Source organism: Microchirus variegatus (genome assembly GCF_963457635.1).
Source record: "Microchirus variegatus genome assembly, chromosome: 9".
NCBI lineage: Eukaryota > Metazoa > Chordata > Actinopteri > Pleuronectiformes > Soleidae > Microchirus > Microchirus variegatus.
Genome location: NC_139810.1, coordinates 3,010,218 through 3,030,730, shown reverse-complemented (window position 1 = coordinate 3,030,730; position 20,513 = coordinate 3,010,218). Strand labels below are relative to the sequence as shown.

Here is a 20,513-nt window from a genome sequence, read left to right as displayed (position 1 = left end):
TGAGTCTGTCCTGAATGAATGAGTGAGTGAGTCTGTCCTGAATGAATGAGTGAGTGAGTATGTCCTGATTGAATGAGTGAGTGAGTCTGTCCTGAATGAATGAGTGAGTGAGTCTGTCCTGATTGAATGAATGAGTGAGTATGTCCTGATTGAATGAATGAGTGAGTCTGTCCTGATTGAATAAGTGAGTGAGTCTTTCCTGATTGAATGAGTGACACTTTAATCACACAATAATCAGTAAATCCAGTCCTGGTTTTCATGACGCTGTCAATCAAAACAACTTTATTGATATGAACAAACCTGTTGACACTCCCTCTCTCTCTCTCTCTCTCTCTCTCTCTCTCTCCCTCTCTGTCTCAGTCATGTCGGTGTCACCCGCCCTCAGTGACCTGTCTCACCTCTATCAGACAGAGTTTGTCCGCAGTGCCCGGGCCGTCGGCGTCCTCTGGGCCGTGTGCACACTCTGCCTCGCCATCATCCAGGTGGTGGTTCTGGTGCAGCCGTCCTGGGTCGGCACCACTGACCCCAGGCACCAGGGGGCGCACAGCGGCACCATGGGACTGTTTGAGGTGAGACACATACTGACACGTACTGGACATTTACCAGTGTCCTCACTGTAACCTCTGTCCTCTGTGTCTCAGGTGTGTGTAGAGTCGGACTGGCCTGTCCCAGACTGTCGTGGTGGTCTGTCCAGTCTGTCCCCTCTCCCTTCCTTCCAGTCAGTGGCCGTGTTGGTTGGCGTGTCCCTGTGGACGGTGTGGACCAGTGTCCTCTGTCTGTGTCTCTTCAGGTTCTGCAGCGCTGCCACCGTCTACAAGATCTGTGGCTGGCTGCAGCTGACCGCAGGTCAGTCACTGCCTCCACTGGATCTGACTGTGCTAGCATGCGACATTAGCAGTGAGCTAACAGTGACGATGACCTGTGAGGTCATTAAAGGGACAGTTCAGGATTAGTGGTTATAGGAAATAAAGACGGGAGACAAGTTCAAATGTCTTATTCTGTCACTTCAGTGTTTGAAATCCTTTGTTCAGATTGACCTCAGTGACACAAAGTGACCACACGAGGCAGCAGTGGACCAGCAGCTCCTGTGTCCCCATAAGCTAAAATCACGGACATTATCTGTGGACTTTGGTGTGGGAGAGTGAGTGGTTTACAAACTTCAGTTTCCAAATTGAAAACCCCAATTTGTTGTCTCTCTGTCCTCTCTGTATCTCTGTCCTCCCTGTCCTCCCTGTCCTCCCTGTCTTCTCTGTCTCTCTGTCCTCTCTGTCCTCCCTGTCTCTCTGTCCTCTCTGTCCTCCCTGTCTCTCTGTCCTCTCTGTCCTCCCTGTCTCTCTGTCCTCTCTGTCCTCCCTGTCTCTCTGTCCTCCCTGTCCCTCTCTGTCCTCCCTGTCCTCTCTGTCCTCCCTGTCTCTCTGTCCTCCCTGTCCTCTCTGTCTCTCTGTCCTCCCTGTCTCTCTGTCCTCTCTTTCCTCCCTGTCCTCTCTGTCCTCTCTGTCCTCCTTGTCCTCTCTGTCCTCTCTGTCTCTCTGTCCTCCCTGTCCTCCTTGTCCTCTCTGTCTCCCTGTCCTCTCTGTCCTCCCTGTCTCTCTGTCCTCTCTTTCCTCCCTTTCCTCCCTTTCCTCCCTGTCCTCTCTGTCCTCTCTGTCCTCCTTGTCCTCTCTGTCTCCCTGTCCACTCTGTCCTCCCTGTCCTCTCTGTCCTCCTTGTCCTCTTTGTCTCCCTGTCCTCTCTGTCCTCCCTGTCCTCAGGCTTCTGTCTGGCGTTGGCGTGTCTTCTGTTTCCAGACTCGTGGGACGGTCCAGAGATGAGGTCACTGTGTGGAGATTCAGTGAGTTTCTGCACCAGAATCAATACGATTGATATCAGTCATCAGCAGAGGATCATACTGATCAATATGATCAATACTGATCAATACTGATCATATTGATGATGTGTATTGACGACCTGGCTCTCCTCTGGTCGTCAGGTGAGCAGCTTCTCTCCAGGTTCCTGCTCCGTCCACTGGGCCTACATCCTCGCCATCCTGGGCGTCCTGGACGCCGCCATCTTAGCCACGTTAGCATTTGTCCTCGCTAACAGGCAGGACGCACTGCTGCCACCAGACACCAAGGAAGGTGAGGGGGAGTGGCCTGTGCTGTTAGGGGCGGGGCTTAATCATGACTGACACTGACCAACTGACTTTTTTTGTGGTTGTGGTTTTGCAGTGACCACTGGTCTGCTGATGTCAGCGTGATGTCACCAGGTCTGTCTCCTCTTCTTCATCTTCTTCATCTTTTTCAGCTCATCTCTTTAACACGTCTTTTCTTTTTAGTCTTCACAGGTCTTCGCTCCTTCACTCGTCATCGCCATCGTGACGAAGAAAGAACGCAGTGTTTCCTGCTCCTGTCATCTTCACCTGGTTACCATAGTAACCACCTTAATGTTGTCATGGAGAGGAACGAGAGGAGGAGGAGTCAGGTTCCAGTGTTTGACTCCGCCCTCGTTAACATAGTGGTGAGGTCGTGATCATGTGACTGACATGTTTTTGTCTGTAGTCAATTTGTAACACCTGCTAATGCTAAGCGAACAGGTGTGATGTTAGCAAGCTAATGTTAGCTTTGGTTCAGTGGCTCGTATGTCCACCAGCTCCGCCCACAATCAGGTGAAATTAGAGTCAGAGCTGCTGCTGTTAAAGGAACAGTCTGACATTGAATTCATTTTCTGATGGATCACTTCCTCCTAGGTTTAGCTTAGCTTAGCTTAGCTTAGTCCAAGTGTGAAACAGGGGAACAGTTTAACAAAATGTCTGATGTACTGGTTGTGTAGCATTAGTTTGTGGTTAGCTCACAGTTCAGTGAAGATGAACTAAACAGTGTTAGCATTAGCTTTATCATAACTGTGTTTACATGCTGTTTTATAGCTACACATAGTTAATTAGATGAGCCTTTGCGGCCCATGAGCTAATGTTTACGACATGGCAGATCTTTGGTGTTCAATGATAAAATCACGAGAACACTGTTGCCCGGCAACGGCAATGTCAGAAAACATGGTCGTCATGTGAGGAGTGTAGAGATGTTAGCATCTGCTAAATAAACTGAACTGTGAGTACGACGGCAGGGGGCGCTCACATGGACTCATTGTATGTTAGCATGCTCACAGTTTGTGGCTAAACTTAGCTCAAAATTCACATCATTAGCATGCTTTAGAGTTAGCTCTGGAGGGTTGTTAGCGTTAGGTTAGCTTTACATTCAAGTTTGACTACTGTGGATGTGCTAATGGGATTTGCTAAGCTAGGCTCGCCTGACCTGACCTTTGACCTTTAAGAGTCTTCCAGGTTAGTCACGTTTTATTGATGTTAATTGTGAATGTGACCAAATAAAAACAACACTTTTTTTTTACAGTGTCATTGCCAGGGTGACTAATTTTTTATCAGAGCTTCATTTACACTGACTGTATGTACAGTGTGTGTGTATGTATAAATATATATACATATAGAGGATGTATACAGTGAGTGAGGACACAGTTGGATGTTGACATTGATTTTATTTCATATTGTCAGATAAAGTTTGTATTTTTTCACGAACACACGAGCTGAACTACACGAACACATCGAGAACGAACAAATCACAGAGCCGATGAGCCGTCGCCATGGTTACTGTCGCTGTAGCGCCTGTCTTAAACTACGCCTCCCAGAGGGCTTTGCTGCAATCATCCAATCAGTGGTCACGTCCTACCAAACGACTCAGGAGACATCATAGAAGGAGAGGTTGTGACCTCTGACCTCTGCATCGATACATGACACATACTGTCCTCAACAGTAAGACAACGTCCTCACTGTCTCCTCTTCTTCCTGCTTCACAACAAATGACTCATCACATTTATTTTCACCAAAAGCAGCTTTTTTTTTTTTTACAGAAACAGAAAAAAGAAAACGACAGAAAATACCTCCTTTCCTTCTTTCCTCTCCTTTCCTTCTATCATTTCCTATTCCCCTCTCCTTTCCTTCTATACTTTCCTTCTTTCCACTCCTTTCCTTTTCGCCTCCTCTCCTTCTTTCCTCTCCTCTGCTTTCCTTCTTTCCTCCTCGTCTTTCCTTCTTTCCTTCTCTCCTCTCCTCTTCCTGTCACTCCCTCATGAACTCTACGATCTGCTCGATCAGTACTTGGGGGTCATAGGTCATGGCGTCTCTCCTCCGGCGCCTACGACTCCCATGATTCAGTTCTTCCGCAGCGCTGGTTGCCATGGTATCGATGCGTTTCATCCTCTGCAGTGCAGCGGTGGGGGGGCGGAGCTTCTCCTCCTCCTCCTCCTCCAGCCTCTTCACCCTGAGGAGGGGGGGGTTGTCGCTCGGTGATGGAGGCGTGATGTCGTCAAGGGAACGGCGCGTTCTCCTGTGGGCGGAGCTAACTGGTTGGACAGCGGTGATGGACAAGTCCCTCCTCGCTCTGTGACCGGAGTTCATTGGAGTGTTTTTTTTCGGGCCCATGTTGGACATTACCTTAGCAACCAGGCGCCTGAGGCGGAGACAACAGCTCTGATTAAAAATATGTAAATAAGCCCCTCCCCCTCTCCATGCCCTTCACCACTGAGGAGGAGGAGCTATGTGTTAGTAATAATGCATCATACAGATGTTGATATGCTAGCATGATTAGCTGCTATGATTTAGCTACATTAGCTTATGGAGTCATACAGATGTTGATATGCTAGCATGATTAGCTGCTGTGATTTAGCTACTTTAGCTAACTTAGCTTATGGAGCTTGAACTTGTTGTTAGCTAAGCACCACAGTGCTCACCTGAGCATGTCCTGGTCTCGGGTCTGTCCTCGTCCCTCCTGCTGAAGTCTCTCCTGTCTCGCTCTCTCCAGCAGCTGAGGCTCCATCCTGTCAATCAAACTTTATTGATCATATGTTTCTGATCAATTCAGCTTTGATCAGAAACACACCAGGTGTGTCTCACCTGTCCAGCAGGGCCTGAGCCAGACGGGGTTCTAGGAGGCCCCACCAGGCAGCTGGGGGCCTCCCCATACTCAGGCCCCGCCCAGTCTCATCGTAGTCTGCAGGCCCTGAAACCTGGAAGTCCCCGGGGGGGCCCTGATCGTCCTCCTCATCCTCCTCTTCCTCAATCACCTCCACATCTCCAGGGCCGACCAATCCCAGGCTCTGAGCCTCGTTCAGGAGGCGGAGCAAAGCAGTCAGGTACTCTGTGGAGGCGTGTGATTGGTTCCTATTATTTTATCATATTATCTCAAATTGTTCAGTTGTGTGTGTGTCTGTGAGAGTGTGTGTGTGTGTGTGTGATAAAAACCTGCTCGCTGCTCCTCCTCTCGTTCCCGCCGCTGGTCCGTCTCCACCAATCGCTGCAGGGCCTGCTCCAAGCCCCTCCCCCTCCAGTCATCTGATTGGTAGTACAAATCGTTGGCCCCGCCTCCTCTCAGTGTTGCCGGGTATGACATCATCTGGTCCTCATAAGGCAGCAGCTTACGAAAGTCTGGATGCTGACGTCTGACTCCGCCTACTGACATGTCCAGGTCACGCCCCCCTCCATAAGCTGCAGGAAGAGGCTGAGAGAGAGAGAGAGGTCAGAGGTCATGGCCTGAGGATGGTCAATGAGTGCTCATTAATATTCCACATGTGTTTTTGTAACAGTAGAGCTCCGCCCCTCACTAGTCTATGACATCACTTTGACATCATCATCATCATCATCATCATCACTTCCTGTGAGTACAGTTACCTTTCCTAACTCCTCAATGTGTCTCCTCCTTGTCTCCTCGTGTGTGTGTGTGTGTGTGGTGTGTGTGTGTGTGTGTGTGTGTGTGTGTGTGTGTGTGTGTGTGTGTGTGTGTTGCTGTCAATGTTGCCTTGGTGATGGCAACATAATGAGCTGATCTGTTCCTGCCTCCACTAATAAGATTGTCCTGAGAGAACACACACACGCACGCACACACACACACACACACACACACACACACAATTGTACAGGTGTTAGTCGTCATCATTCTGTTTGCCTCAGCTGATGCTAATCCTGAAGCTAACGCTAACATCAGCCACCAACCAATCAGCGTGTGACACACATTTTTTACTCTTTGCCCTCTTGAGTTAAATCAGTGAGTCATGATTTTAGACAGTGGGTCGGGAGTTAAATCGGTGAGTCATGAGTTCAATGAGTGAATTAGGAGTTAAATCAGAGTTAAATCAGTGAGTCATGAGTTCAATGAGTGAGTTAGGAGTTAAATCAGAGTTAAATCGCTGAGTCAGGAGTTAAATCAGTGAGTCAGAAGTTAAATTAGAGTTAAATCAGTGAGTTAGGAGTTAAATCAGTGAGTTTGAAGTTAAATCAGAATTAAATCAGTGAGTCGGGAGATAATCAGTGAGTCAGAAGTTAAATTAGAGTTAAATTAAAGTTAAATCAGTGAGTCAGGAGGTAAATCAGTGAGTTGGAAGTTAAATCAGTTAAATCAAAGTTAAATCAGTGAGCCAGGAGTTAAATCAGTGAGTCAGGAGATACATCAGTGAGTCAGGAGTTAAATCAGAGTTGAATCAGTGAGTCAGGAGTTATATCAGTGAGTCAGGAGTTAAATCAGAGTTGAACCAGTGAGTCAGGAGTTAAATCAGAGTTAAATTAGTGAGTCAGGAGTTAAATCAGAGTTGAATCAGTGAGTCAGGAGTTAAATCAGAATTAAATTAGTGAGTCAGGAGTTAAATCAGAACTAAATCAGTGAGTCAGAAGTTAAATCAGAGTTAAATCAGTGAGTCAGGAGTTAAATCAGAGTTAAATCAGTGAGTCAGGAGTTAATCAGAGTTGAATCAATGAGTCAGGAGTTAAATCAGAGTTAAATTAGTGAGTCAGGAGTTAAATCAGAGTTGAATCAGTGAGTCAGGAGTTAAATCAGAATTAAATTAGTGAGTCAGGAGTTAAATCAGAATTAAATCAGTGAGTCAGAAGTTAAATCAGAGTTAAATCAGTGAGTCAGGAGTTAAATCAGAGTTAAATCAGTGAGTCAGGAGTTAAATCAGAGTTGAATCAGTGAGTCAGGAGTTAAATCAGAGTTGAATCAGTGAGTCAGGAGTTAAATCAGAGTTAAATCAGTGAGTCAGGAGTTAAATCAGAACAACCTCTGTATGAATGTCAACGCTGACTCACTCTTTCATGTTCATGATGCAGCTGCTGTTTCTGCTGAGTCACTGACACTTTAATGACTGTGATATAATCTGATTTAATTTCCTGCTGTTTGACTCAGACAAACACAATCTGACTGTCGTCTCCGTCACACTGTGTGTGTGTGTGTGTGTGTGATGATGATGATGATAAGGAGGAGGAGCTTATCATCATCATCATCACTCTGTCTGATGTCCTTGTTGTTTTTGTCTGTGAAATTATTGTATAATTCACGATCAACGATTCTCCTCGTGACTCAGTCACTGGTGAAGCTGTGGTGATGGTTGAATGGTTCTGATCTAACAGCTGATCACTGAATAAACACACACGCACGCACGCACACGCACACACACACTGCTGTCAACAGGAGACCTGTGTAATATCTATGGCCCTGTCGCCACGGGTTACCATCTCCTGTCGCTATGGTGACAGCAGCGAGAAGGAAATGTTTCTCCAGTCACAGTGACTACACACACACACACACACAAGCACGCGCGCACACACACACACACACACTGTCTCTGCAGTTTTAAGGACAGCCATTGACATCATATATTCCATGGAACCAAGAGGACAAAATGTCCCCACAACCACACACACACACACACACACACACACGCACACACACACACACACACAGTGATGTTACACTGCAGGTAGATGGGGTAGAGATAAACAGCAGCGACATCATCCCAGTCAGTATCTTGATCTGGTTACCGTGACAAGGATGAATTAACATGTAAACACACACACACACACACACACACACACACACTTACCTGGGCGGTGTGGATGAGAGCGGTGCTGAGGAGCAGGAGGCCGAGAGACGCCATACTGCTGACCGAACACACACTGACACACACACACATATACACCAGAGAGAGAGGGAGAGGGAGGAGGAGGAGGGAGGAGCTATGAGGTGAGAAGAGGAAGAGGAGGAGCTATGAAGGGAGGGAGGAGAAGAAGAAGAGGAGAGAGACTCACTCACTCTGATGTCTTCATTCATTCATTCATTTGTCATAAACAAACAGAATCAGAGACCACTTTGTCATTTTATTGAAATTTTCCACTGAATACCACAAGAAGGGGGCGGGGCCACAAGTCACACACTTATACATCATCATCATCACTGTCAGAGCCATCGCCATAGTTACTGATGCTGAGGAGAACATCATCATCATCATCATCATCATCATCATCATCACAGGAAGTTACATCACAGAGGCAGAGGGGGGCGCCACAGAGAAGAACAAAAGGAAGAACGGGAGGAGAAGAGAGGGAGATAGATAGAGAGAGAGAAAACAGAGTGATGGACAGGTAACACACGCACACACGCGCACGCACACACACCTGTACAGGTAAACAGGAAGTAGAATCACACTGATGATCAACAGCAGCAGGAAACACGTACGTCGTCATGCAGAAGAAGAAACGTCATAAAAACAAGACACTGACAGAAACACTGTGTTAGCACGAGTGAGCTAACACCAGCTAATGACGTTCTCTGACGTTTGACACAGCTAAGCTAACAGTAGTAGCGCTAACGTCAGATTGTTTATTGTTGTTTTCGTTGTGTCACGTGACCTCACTTCCTGGAAACTGCTTCAATTCTTGTTTTTTAACTCAGGAGTGGACTGAACCAACGAATCGCTGTGTCATCGCCACGCTAACTATCGGTGTTATACTGATAGTTAGCATGAACAGTCGTATAGAGGCGTGTCTATGTTTCTGCAGCGTCTACACACACACACCCACACACACACACACACAGAGTGCAAACACGGAGCCATTTTGGATCCAGTTTCCAGCCAGAGTCACCACAAACTGGCTTCTACTGCGTGTCTGGTATGACATCACTTCCTGTGTCAGATATTTACATGCAGCAAGACAAACAGCCAGGAAGTGATGTCAGTGTAAACACTCATCTGGTTTCATTTGGTTCCAATCTGGTTCTGAATCTGGTTTGATTTGATCAGCGTGAACCCAGTTTGAACAGCTTTGTGATTGGCTGATATGACTCTGGCTGGTTCACGTAAGGGGCGGGGCATACGACAGGGGGGGCGGATCCACGAGTTGAAGAAACTGTTCATTCTATATTATATATATCTGTTCAAAGTGATATCTATACATCACAAACATACATTCTGTCCACAGAGTAATATGAAGTTAACACCATCCTGTCAGCCATGTTGTTGTTGTTGTTGTTGTTAACTCTATTTTGATCATTTACAACATCTAAATTCCCCTCCCTCACCCAGCAGACAGACAGGAGTGTTGCATTGTGGGTAGGTTGCAGGCGACCCACTCGTCACTCCGACGCTTCCTGAGTGAGAAACAAAGAGACAAAGAGTTTATCAACAATAAAGACAAGAGCAATGACGCACAGAGTGTCAGGCTGGTTCTCAGCAGCAGGGGGCGCTCACAGCACACAGTCATTTGACATTTAAATGTTTAGGTCGTTTTTTTTTTACGTGAGAAACTGTAACCACGGCGACACAGGCGACGAACGTGGACTGAAACCAGTTTGTGTTCTGACCCGATCACACCTGATGGTCTGGTTCAGACCGGTCTGAACTGTGTAGCTCACCTGCTTCCTGTCATTTTTCACATCTGGTTGGAGAAGGAGGTGGGCGCCCCCTGCTGGCCGTAGCCCTGACCGTACTCTCCACCGTCCTGGAGGAGACACAGGGAGACAAGTGTCCTCTGAGCAGAGCAACAGATTACTTTGCAGAGCAACGAGTAATCTGATTAGTTTACGGAATAAACGGTAATCCGATTAGTTTACGGAACAAACGGTAATCCGATTAGTTTACGGAATAAACGGTAATCCGATTAGTTTACGGAACAAACGGTAATCCGATTAGTTTACGGCATAAACGGTAATCCGATTAGTTTACGGAACAAACGGTAATCCGATTAGTTTACGGAACAAACGGTAATCCGATTAGTTTACGGAACAAACGGTAATCTGATTAGTTTACGGAACAAACGGTCATCCGATTAGTTTACGGAACAAACGGTAATCTGATTAGTTTACGGAACAAACGGTAATCCGATTAGTTTACGGAACAAACGGTAATCTGATTAGTTTACGGAACAAACTGTAATCCGATTAGTTTACCGAATAAACGGTAATCCGATTAGTTTACATAATAAACGGTAATCCTATTAGTTTACGGAACAAACTGTAATCCGATTAGTTTACAGAACAAACGGTAATCCGATTAGTTTACATAATAAACAGTAATTAGTTTTCGTAAAGTTGTGACTTTATGTCCTCTCATTTGTGTCCAGTCTAATTGTCCTCTCTGTCGCCCCCTACAGTTCATGGACAGTAAGTGTCCAGCAGCTGGTACCTGGTTGTATCCCTGCTGATTGTACTCTGGCTGGTATCCACCCTGGTTGCTGGCGTAAGGGTCTTGTTCGTACGCCCCCTGCTGGGCGTAAGCTTCCGGTGCAGCAGGCTTGTCCTGAGGGGGCGGGGCCCGCATGAAGGGAGCGATGATACCGGTCTCCTTAAAGACGAACCAGAGGTTTCCTGTCCACAGAATCAGGTTGATGAAACCAAACGCCTGGAGAAGAAGAAGAAGAAAATGTCATATGAAGTCAAGACTGCTTCTTCAAACCTACACTCGCTAAACTGAAGATGGCGCTGCAGGAGCGTGACAACAGTGTCTTACCACAGAGGTGTTGAGTCCGGACATGACCGGGTCGTGGACCTCGCGACACCGGTTCTCCTCCGATTTGCAGGCAGAGATCATCGTGATGACTTCATCCGGATCGGTCGCCGTCTTCACGTCCGACAGACCTTTGGCCCACGCCGCCGAACTGACCAGCCACATGAAGGCGAAGACGCCCGTCACGCCCAGATCCTGAAAACAGAAGAAGCGTGAATGACATTCACGCGCGGTTGTCGGTCATCACGGCGCCACCTGGTGGACTGACTCACAATCAGCGGGCCCTTGTTGTTTTCCTTGTACTTGTCGAAGAAGAAGACGTAGATGCTGATCGCCGCCATGGAGTAGAGGAAGGCAAAGACGCCGATGGTGACGAAGAACTCGGCCGAGGACGAGTAGTCGCCGACCAGGAAGAAGCGGTCCTTCTCTCCGCTCTTACAGGTCGGAGCGTCAAAGTAAACCTGGTGAAGTCTGACACAGGAATCCACCATTCAACTGACGGCAAACCTCACACTTAAAGGTGTAGTTCAGGTTATTTCAACACACACAGACTGTGCTGTTAGCGCCCCCTGCTAGCAACCCAATCTAAAGCAACTGGCCATAAAATCCTCCTAATATGTCACAGAGACTCAGGAATAATGTTCATGTAACAAACTGAACTCACCAACAACAACAGTACAGACAAAATATTTGCATAAAAAAAAAATATTTTGCAGACTGCAAATCATGTTTATGTTTTGAAATCATGTTTTGGCATGTGGCGCCACCTACCGCCGTCTACCAATCATTGCAGTCAGTAGAGTCTCGGCTGCAGAGCAACCACGGGTTGCCAGTTACATCAGAAAACTAAACCTAAAAGACCTCGGTGTTTTGAATTTGAATGTAGTAACCGTTTTTTGGCCACATTATTACATATGGCGCCTTTAATTCTACGATATCTACGTCACATGTTCACATCTTTATCTCACGTTACACAGTTTCAACAGGAAACTGAAGTTTGTAAACCACTCACTCTCCCACACCAAAGTCCATAAAGAAAATCAGTGATTTTAGCTCACGGGGGACACAGGAGCTGCTGGTCTACTGCTGTCTCGTGTGGTCACTTTGTGTCACTGAAGTAAAGGATTTCAAACACTTAAGTGACAAATAAGACATTTGAACTTAGTGATGGAGTCACCGTGGATCAACAACTCCTGTGTGCTGTGATGTTAAAATCACTGATTTTCTCTATGGACTTTGGTGTGGGAGAGTGAGTGGTTTACAAACTTCAGTTTCCAATCAGAAAAGGCTGTGTAAGGTGGAAATATACCTTTAATTACAGTGTGGAAGCAGAATATATTTAGATTTCTCGTTTTAGGCTGTTTTTGGGATGATTTTCCAACAGGAAACTGAAGTTTGTAAACCACTCACTCTCCCACACCAAAGTCCATGGAGAAAATCAGTGATTTTAACATCACAGCACACAAGAGTTGTTGATCCTCTGCTGCCTCCATCACTAAGTTCAAATGTCTTATTTTGTCACGTCAGTGTTTGAAATCCTTTGTTCAGATTGACCTCAGTGACACAAAGTGACCACACGAGGCAGCAGAGGACCAGCAGCTCCTGTGTCCCTGTGAGCTAAAATCACTGATTTTCTCTATGGGGTTTGGTGTGGGTGGTTATCTCTGCTGGCAGCCATGTTTTTACTCAGAGTATAACTACAGCACATTCACTTAGAGGAAAATGACCGACTTCATCACATGATACGTCAAAACTACAGCTCCCAGAATTCCACGGTGCAAACCCAGAACTCACCTGAACGGATAATTAAACTCCACCTCGATACTGAGGTCACTGTCGGTCCTGTTCTTACACTCCACTGACACACGGAACATCCCAGAATAACTGCCACAGGTGGAGAACGCAAAGATGGAGAAGAACTGAGGAGCAGGAGGAGGAGGAGGAGGAGGAGGAGGAGGAGGAGGAGGAGGAGGAGCAGGAGGAGGAGGAGGAGGAGGAGGAGGAGGAGGAGGAGGAGCCACACAACACAGGTGTCAGACAGAAAAATAGGTAATTATCAGTGAGAACTGTAAAGACTCAAATGTTTCATCATCATCATCATCATCATCATCATCACAGATCACAGATTTATTAAAGCCACACCCACTCACAGTAAACAGATGGTCACACTGTGTGTGTGTGTGTGTGATATTTTTAAGATTAGCTGATCATGTGACTGGATGGTGTTTGATCTGGATCTGGATCAGGATCAGGATTATAATCTGGACTCACCCACTGTAGAACCTTGATGAATCCCAGTGGAAGCTTCAGGAGCCTGAACTGACCCTGAGCCACGAGCTGAGGACACACACACACACACACACACACACACACACACACACACACACACACACACACACACACACACACACACACACAATCATGTAGTTACAGACTGTCAGAAGTTGGTTGTTCAGGTTCAGACATGATGATCACCTGTCAGACTGGGAGGCGGAGCCAATCAATCAATCAATCAATCAATCAATCAATTAATTAATAAATGAATGAATGAATTAATTAATGAATTAATTAACAATAGTCAAACAAACATACATTACATATTTAAATTTGAGGTATTTTTTTGTGTTTTTATTGTTTTCTGCTGAAACAAGTTCATTTAACCAAATCTTCTTCATCATCTTCATCATCACCTTCTTCTTCATCATCATCATCTTCATTTTCTTCTACTTCATTAACATCTTCATCATCATCATCAGCATCATCATCTTCATCATCATCTTCCTCCTCCGGCTGCCATTTTTCTCTCTCTCTCTCTCTCTCTCTCTCTCTCTCTCTCACACACACACACACACACACACACACACACACACACACACTGATGGCTCAAACAGCTGATTCTGTCACGTCTTCATCTTCATCTTCATCTTCAGTCTGATTTTATTTCCTCCTGCTGCGGCCTCGCGCTCACGCACGCGCGCGCGCACGCACACACATAGAGAATCCTCACCGAGAGACGAACACAAACCCCGGTGGGCCGCCCCGGTACACGACACAAACACACCCCGAGCACGAGCACGAGCCCCGGCAAGAGGCACCTGACACAGATGTTGGGACCAGAATCGACGACAGAACAGGACGATGTTCGAGTTCTTACCTGATTTACGACGTCCATCGTGAAGATGATGGTGATGATACTGACACTGACGCTGCTACTGACGCTGCTGCCTCTGCTGCTGCTGCTGAGAGGAGGAGGAGGAGGAGGAGGAGGGGCGGAGTCTGAGCGCGCGTCATTATTTATTTTAGAAATCTAGATAAAATGTCATGGAATTACATTCAACTACAGATGATGAAAGGTGTATATATACATATATGCACTGTGTGTGTTTATATGAATATATACATACATACAATATATCTATACATACACTATATATATGTCATATATATATATATATACAGAGGGTGTGTCTATTAAAGCGGACCTAGACCGGAAGTTCCAATAATCGCTGTTTTTTAGTGTGTATCTGCGTCATTACCTTGTTAACGAAGCCCTGAAGGTTCAAAACTAAACAGAACGCTGTGTTTTATTGTAATCTCGGGCTCAGCGAGATCTCTGAAAAAACCCGGTCCGGTTACGTAAACACCGGTTCTCCTGAACAGCAGATCCTCCTGCTCCGGGCAGTAGTCCGGGCACATCCGGTTGCGTACATTAAACCGCAGAAGAAGAATAACATCCGTTGTGGTGGTTCCGGACGTTCCACCGTTCCAGAGGGGGAAGCTGTGCTTCTGAGAGCGGGTGTGCTGAATATGTCACTTCCGGGTATCGGCCAATCACAAGACAGTTGGGAAGGCGCTACGCTGGCTGGCCAATCACAACACACTCTGTCTTCTGGGGGTGAGATTTATGTCTGAAATATCTCAGCTCCATAACTAACATATATGTGCAACAGGACCACTCTATGTGAGCTTTAAAATAGTTCCCTCAGAAGTGATGTCTCCTGAGGTCCACAGGTGTTAAACATCATCCACCCTCGCCAAGGTGACCCGGCCTGTGGTTGATCGGTCCTCAGCTGTTGACCACTGGGCCTCCCTCTTCAGCCAGAGCCTCTCTGCAGCGTCTCCGGTCGATTCGACAGCCCACTTCTAGCCCACTATTCCCAGCTTGGTCAGGACTCTGCAGAAAGCCCGGACACCCCACTTAGATCGGCTCACAACAGGTGTTCCAGACCCTCCTCCTGGACCCCTCTGTCAACTCCTTGTTCTTGGCACATTTCCGCTCTTGAGCTTCATCCACGTGCTTGATTTGGTGGAATTAGAAAAGATGACCATGTTGGGACGCAGTGTTGTCAAGGCCATGTGCTCTGGAGAGCGTAGCTGCTTGTCCAGATCGACTGTGGAAAGGAGGCCAGTCGTTGCCAGACCTTGTCTGTGAGCTTTGTTTCTCCAGCTTTGACCAAGTTGATCACTGTTGGGCAGCGTCGCTTGTTCGTCGTTATGACTGAGGCTACTCGCTCTGCAACTGCCTTGAGCACTTGATCAAGCCGCCAGCAGTAGCAGCCGTCTGTGATTGCCTTCGCGCTGCTGCTGAGGATTTGCTCGAGAGATCCTCTACCCGAGCACAGAGCACACAGATGTGAAAATTTGCCGGGCTTGGTAGGCTATCGAAGACAACCTGGATCAGAAACCGGACTCTAGTAGTCTGTTCGCGGGATGTTATCCCAGGTGACCCTTTGCTGCTGAACAGATTCCATCTTCCTCCATACTCCTATCTTAGACCCTCCATGTCTGCTCAAACCTCCTCCTGGAGAAGCCACATTCCCCACAAGTTCCTCTGCCTCAGCCGAGTCTCTGCCACCTCAAGTGCCTTGCCGCTGCTGATACCTTTTGGTCCCTTGAGTCCCTGTACCCGAGTGCCTCCCTGGTCTGCAACACCATGAACTCCTCTTTTAAACCACTGAAGGGGAGTCGCAGGATGCTACTGCTTCCATATATCGCTACACTGCTAAGGCTGTGCGGAAGACCGAGACAGCTGTGAAGGTTGTTGTGATCCTCCTCTCCGTTGACTCTACTGGAACATCGTAGACCAGAAACCACAGGATCTTGGGAAGGATGGCATGTTGGTAAATCCGGACCCTGAATCTCTCTGGTAGACCCTCCATGTCTGCTCAAACCTCCTCCTGGAGAAGAAGACATCTCTCTTGGCCTGAGGCTTTGTTATATTGGACCATGGGAAGGTAACTAACACCAGCACACCCTTTAGCCACATTTCCCAGGTAGGCACTCGGTCCCTGTACCCGAGTGCCTACCTGGTCTGTGACACCATGAACTCCTCTTTTAAACCACTGAAAGGGAGTTGCAGGATGCTACTGCTTCCATATAGTGCTATCCTCCTCTCCATTGACTCTTCTGGAACATCGTAGACCAGAAACCACAGGATCTTGGGAAGGATGGCATGTTGGTAAATCCAGACCCTGAATCTCTCTGGTGGGCCGGACTTGCCTTTGTGAGCCACCCCTTAAGGTCTTATCCACAACACGCCCCAAACAGGGATTCATCCGGTTCCTGACGCTGAGGATGTGATGATGGTGAGATCATCAATAAAGGCCCTAATTGGGGGTTAGCCACATCCACATCCCTTGGTCCGACTGGGTCGCTAACCCTATATATGTATATGTATAATATACACATATACATATATATACACACACACATGTATATGTTACAAGTCATAAAATGACTTTGATGATGAACTTCATGTTATTGATGATCAATCACTGTGATTAGTGACATCACAGATCGAACACAGAAAAGCAACATGAAGTCAAACTTTTTAATTTGATGTAAACAAAGTTTAAGTTTCAGGAAAAACAACAAAAACACGAGCGGACGAACAATCGATAACAAGATGTTGAAAACTGAAAACATTGAACAAAGTAGAAAAAAAACATTTTCAACAAATCTGATAAACATCAAGTTTGTGATCAATAATCACAGCCTGAAAAGTGATCATCAATATTAACAGTCAACAAACTTTCAAATGTTCATTTTATTTCACAAACATATTTATAAGGTAAATATGAAAGATTTTACAAAGTCAGTCAATCATTTATTATTCATTAATAAATTCATAATCAATAAAGACACAATTAAAAACCTATAAAAACTACAGCCTGCCCCCTGACCTCTGACCTCACAGGCCTGTTCAGGGATTCTGAGTGATGTCACACTCCGTCACTATGACGACACTCTTTATTCTCTGAACTCATTTCCTTCCTTCAATAATCCTAACTTTATTGAGACGGACATTGACCCCGCCTCCACATGTCCACCCATCTTTCTCTTCTTCCTTCTTCTACATCCTTACTTCCTTTCCTTGTCCCTTCTCCTCCCATTACTCACATTTACCTCCACGCTAAACCCCGCCCACCTTCCCTTCTGAGTGATCAAATGTACCATCAATCAAACCAGACGGGTTCAATCATTGGCCCCGCCTTCTTCAGCATCTCTCTTCCCTGATTGGTCCAGAGTCAGAACGATGTCACACAGCTCATCTCGTCTGCGAGCTCGTCCTCGTCGCGGCTCGTCCTTATCGGCTCGTCGTCGCTGTAGAGAGAGGCGGGGTCAGCGGAGGCGTTGCTAAGTAAACTGCGGCTGTTGGAGCCCAGCAGGTCGCTGGCGGCCGACTCCATCTCGTCCACGGTCATGTGACACGCGTCTGCGATTTCCCGCTTCGCAAACGCCACAAACTTCGGATCCCGAGCGTAAAGTCCGAGACCTTCTGAGATGAGAACCTGTGGAGACAATCGTCAGTGATCAATATCAGATTAATGTCAGATCAATATCGGATCAATATGTTCTCACCGCCTCCACCAGGCTGTCAGCTGATCCTCGTTTCTCGGAGAACTGCGCCCCGAGCTGAGACGGAACCCGTAGTGTGGTGAACGCTCTGTATGGTGGCGGCGGTGGCGCTGAAGGACGGAGACACGGAGACACGTTTATCAAACAAAAACAATAACAGTTTGTTGAATGTTTGTTTGTTTTTCTTACCTGACGTCCCTGCAGGGCCACCGTACCACGCCGGCCGGGGCTCTGCTCCCGTCACACTGACTCCTGCTGGACAAAACATGTCAATGCACTTACAGAGTTCAGCTGTGAGCTTAGCCTAACTGTTTATGCTAACTTAGTTTAAAAGTGTGATCACGTGACTGTTAGCAGCCGTTAGCGTAGCTACTACCATCTCGCCTCACCTCTTCCTGCCGCTCCCTTCTTCCTCTCCCCCCCGGAAGCTCCGCCCCCCCAGGGCGGGCTGCCTTTATCCTCCACCAGGATGAGAGGAGCGTAGAGGAGGCGACCGCGGCGAGGACACGGGTTCGCCCAGGACGCCGAGGAGGACGCCGACATCGCCGAGGAACGAGCGGAGAGGTGAGACTCATAACTGCTGAACTTCTGAGGAAGAGGAGGAGGAGTTAACATCTAACAGAGGAGGAGGAGTTAAAGTATGAGGAGGAGGAAGGGGAGGAGTCACCTGTGTGTGTGTGGTAGGATGGTACGTTCCAGGTATGGGCAGGTCATCACTGCTCTCTTGTCTCCTCAAACACTGGATGTTAAACGACGGTTTCCGGCCTGAAACGAAACAAACGCGCCCTCAACTGTGATGTTGTCACAGTGACATCGGCAGAGAGGATTGTGGGATGTTTTCTCACCTGTAGGCGTGGCAGGAAGAAGGCGTCTACGCGTGGTTCTCCTGCCCTCACTGTCACCGTTACCATAGCTACAGTTGTGGCCGTAGCCGTCATAGTGATCTCTGTAGAGATGAGGGACATCAGAGGGACGTCTGGAAAAAACACACAGGATTAACTGACAGAGATCGGTCTGTCTGTCTGTACCTGTCTGTCTGTCTGTACCTGTCAGTCTATACCTGTCTGTCTGTCTATACCTGTCTGTCTGTACCTGTCTGTCTATACCTGTCAGTCTATACCTGTCTGTCTATACCTGTCAGTCTATACCTGTCAGTCTATACCTGTCAGTCTATACCTGTCTGTCTGTCTGTACCTGTCTGTCTGTCTGTACCTGTCAGTCTATACCTGTCTGTCTGTCTATACCTGTCAGTCTATACCTGTCTGTCTGTACCTGTCAGTCTATACCTGTCAGTCTATACCTGTCTGTCTGTCTGTACCTGTCTGTCAGTCTGTACCTGTCTGTCTCTGTACCTGTCTGTCTGTACCTGTCAGTCTATACCTGTCTGTCAGTCTATACCTGTCTGTCTATACCTGTCAGTCTATACCTGTCTGTCTGTCTGTCTGTACCTGTCTGTCAATCTGTACCTGTCTGTCTGTCTGTACCTGTCTGTCTGTCTGTACCTGTCAGTCTATACCTGTCTGTCTATACCTGTCAGTCTATACCTGTCTGTCTGTCTGTACCTGTCTGTCTGTCTGTACCTGTCAGTCTATACCTGTCTGTCTATACCTGTCAGTCTATACCTGTCTGTCTGTCTGTACCTGTCAGTCTATACCTGTCTGTCAGTCTGTACCTGTCTGTCATTCAGTACCTGTCTGTCAGTCTGTACCTGTCTGTGGAGGTGATGCTGTCATTGTCTTCTTCTCTGTTGTAGTTTCTCTGTTCGTTTCTCCAGATTCTCTCTCTTGAGTTTCTCCTGTAAAAAAAATAGTAGTTTGTACGTTGATGATCTACCCTCCATGTTTGTTTGTACGTTGATGACCTACCCTCCATGTTTGTTTGTACGTTGATGACCTACCCTCCATGTTTGTACGTTGATGACCTACCCTCCATGTTTGTACGTTGATGATCTACCCTCCATGTTTGTCGTTGATGATCTACCCTCCATGTTTGTTTGTACGTTGATGACCTACCTTCCATGTTTGTAGTATGACGGCCTCTTGTGGGCGTGGTCCAGCAGGCCGTTCTTCAGTGACGGACGTTTTTGATGATGATTGACAGATGACCTCATGTTGTCTCCACGATGGAGATGTTCGTCATGTTCACTTCCATTTGGCATCTTAGTGAGAGAGCCTACCCGGTGGATCAGACCTCCATTAGACACGCCCACATCGCTCACACCTCCAGCAGAACCTGCAGACCAATGAACTGTCTATCTAGCACCTGTATATCTATATTTTCATACTGAACGTGACAAAACTCCACATTTACAGCAGATTTTTGCTGATGTTTTTATTTGATCTAAAGTTTTTGGAACGTGTGCGTGTGTCTGGTCATGTCAACGTGATTCAGCACGTTCTCCACTTCCTGTCCTACCATGATGACAGGCCCCTGTTCCACCTCAGTGTAAAAGGTTTTACTGTCAGAGTTTGACCCTGTTTTAGGTCCACTGACCTCTGACCTCTGCTTGACCTCCTGTGTACCTTCAGTGTCTCAGTGCAGTTTTGACCAGTTGTTATCATGTGATCTCACTCGTTATTAGCAGTTGATTGAAATGTAGCCGTTTTTCAAGTCACGATTTCTGTGACATCATTACGTTTTTAACCTACGGGTGTGGTCTGTTTACCTGTGGGCGTGGCCTGTTTACCTGTGGGCGTGACCTGCTTACCTGTGGGCGTGGCCTGCTTACCTGTGGTCAGTGTGGAGCCTCGTCGCTCTTTTTCTGGTCCAAACCCATTTTGACCCTGAAACATCAAACAAAACAACATTGACCTCTGACATGTACGTGTGTGTGTGTGTGT

At 47.0% G+C, this 20,513-nt stretch overlaps 4 protein-coding genes across 4 annotated transcripts in view; 1 reads left to right on the top strand and 3 right to left on the bottom strand.

The window, feature by feature from the left end:
* Positions 1-362: 362 nt before the first annotated feature.
* Positions 363-2,236, top strand: lhfpl4b (LHFPL tetraspan subfamily member 4b; the record flags this gene model as incomplete). The annotated part of the gene is made up of 5 exons (XM_083895737.1): positions 363-569; positions 642-846; positions 1,752-1,831; positions 1,970-2,117; positions 2,208-2,236. The coding sequence occupies 5 exons, from the start codon at positions 363-365 to the stop codon at positions 2,234-2,236; spliced, it is 669 nt and encodes a 222-aa protein (XP_083751863.1).
* Positions 2,237-3,831: 1,595 nt separating this feature from the next.
* On the bottom strand, positions 3,832-5,072 carry pcsk1nl (proprotein convertase subtilisin/kexin type 1 inhibitor, like). Its single transcript, XM_083894654.1, has 3 exons — positions 4,940-5,072; positions 4,777-4,863; positions 3,832-4,496 (listed from the first exon to the last, which is right to left on the bottom strand). Exons 1-3 carry the CDS (start codon positions 5,005-5,007, stop codon positions 4,106-4,108), a joined length of 546 nt encoding a protein of 181 aa, XP_083750780.1. The 5' UTR covers positions 5,008-5,072; the 3' UTR covers positions 3,832-4,105.
* Positions 5,073-9,742: 4,670 nt separating this feature from the next.
* Positions 9,743-13,987, bottom strand: sypa (synaptophysin a; the record flags this gene model as incomplete). Its single annotated transcript, XM_083895329.1, has 7 exons — positions 9,743-9,811; positions 10,495-10,710; positions 10,819-11,010; positions 11,088-11,286; positions 12,610-12,734; positions 13,087-13,152; positions 13,970-13,987. 7 exons carry the CDS (start codon positions 13,985-13,987, stop codon positions 9,743-9,745), a joined length of 885 nt encoding a protein of 294 aa, XP_083751455.1.
* A 3,355-nt stretch (positions 13,988-17,342) lies between these two features.
* LOC310931757 (voltage-dependent L-type calcium channel subunit alpha-1D-like) overlaps positions 17,343-20,513 on the bottom strand; it is a gene marked incomplete at its 3' end in the record, with an annotated part of 31,467 nt that continues 28,296 nt past the window's right edge. Inside the window, 9 exon segments of the mRNA XM_083894987.1 lie at positions 17,343-17,606; positions 17,677-17,783; positions 17,863-17,925; positions 18,063-18,264; positions 18,266-18,438; positions 18,519-18,649; positions 19,382-19,468; positions 19,686-19,905; positions 20,381-20,456. Coding sequence (XP_083751113.1) covers positions 17,343-17,606; positions 17,677-17,783; positions 17,863-17,925; positions 18,063-18,264; positions 18,266-18,438; positions 18,519-18,649; positions 19,382-19,468; positions 19,686-19,905; positions 20,381-20,456 — 1,323 coding nt within the window.

Bases quoted from the DNA above. Each gene is read 5' to 3' on its own strand.
- pcsk1nl (XM_083894654.1), bottom strand. From the start codon at position 5,007: ATGGGGAGGCCCCCAGCTGCCTGGTGGGGCCTCCTAGAACCCCGTCTG. The intron at 4,864-4,939 runs GTGAGACACACC...TTTGATTGACAG, and splicing joins GCTCAGGCCCTGCTGGACAG to GATGGAGCCTCAGCTGCTGG. The intron at 4,497-4,776 runs GTGAGCACTGTG...TCTCCGCCTCAG, and splicing joins CGAGACCAGGACATGCTCAG to GCGCCTGGTTGCTAAGGTAA.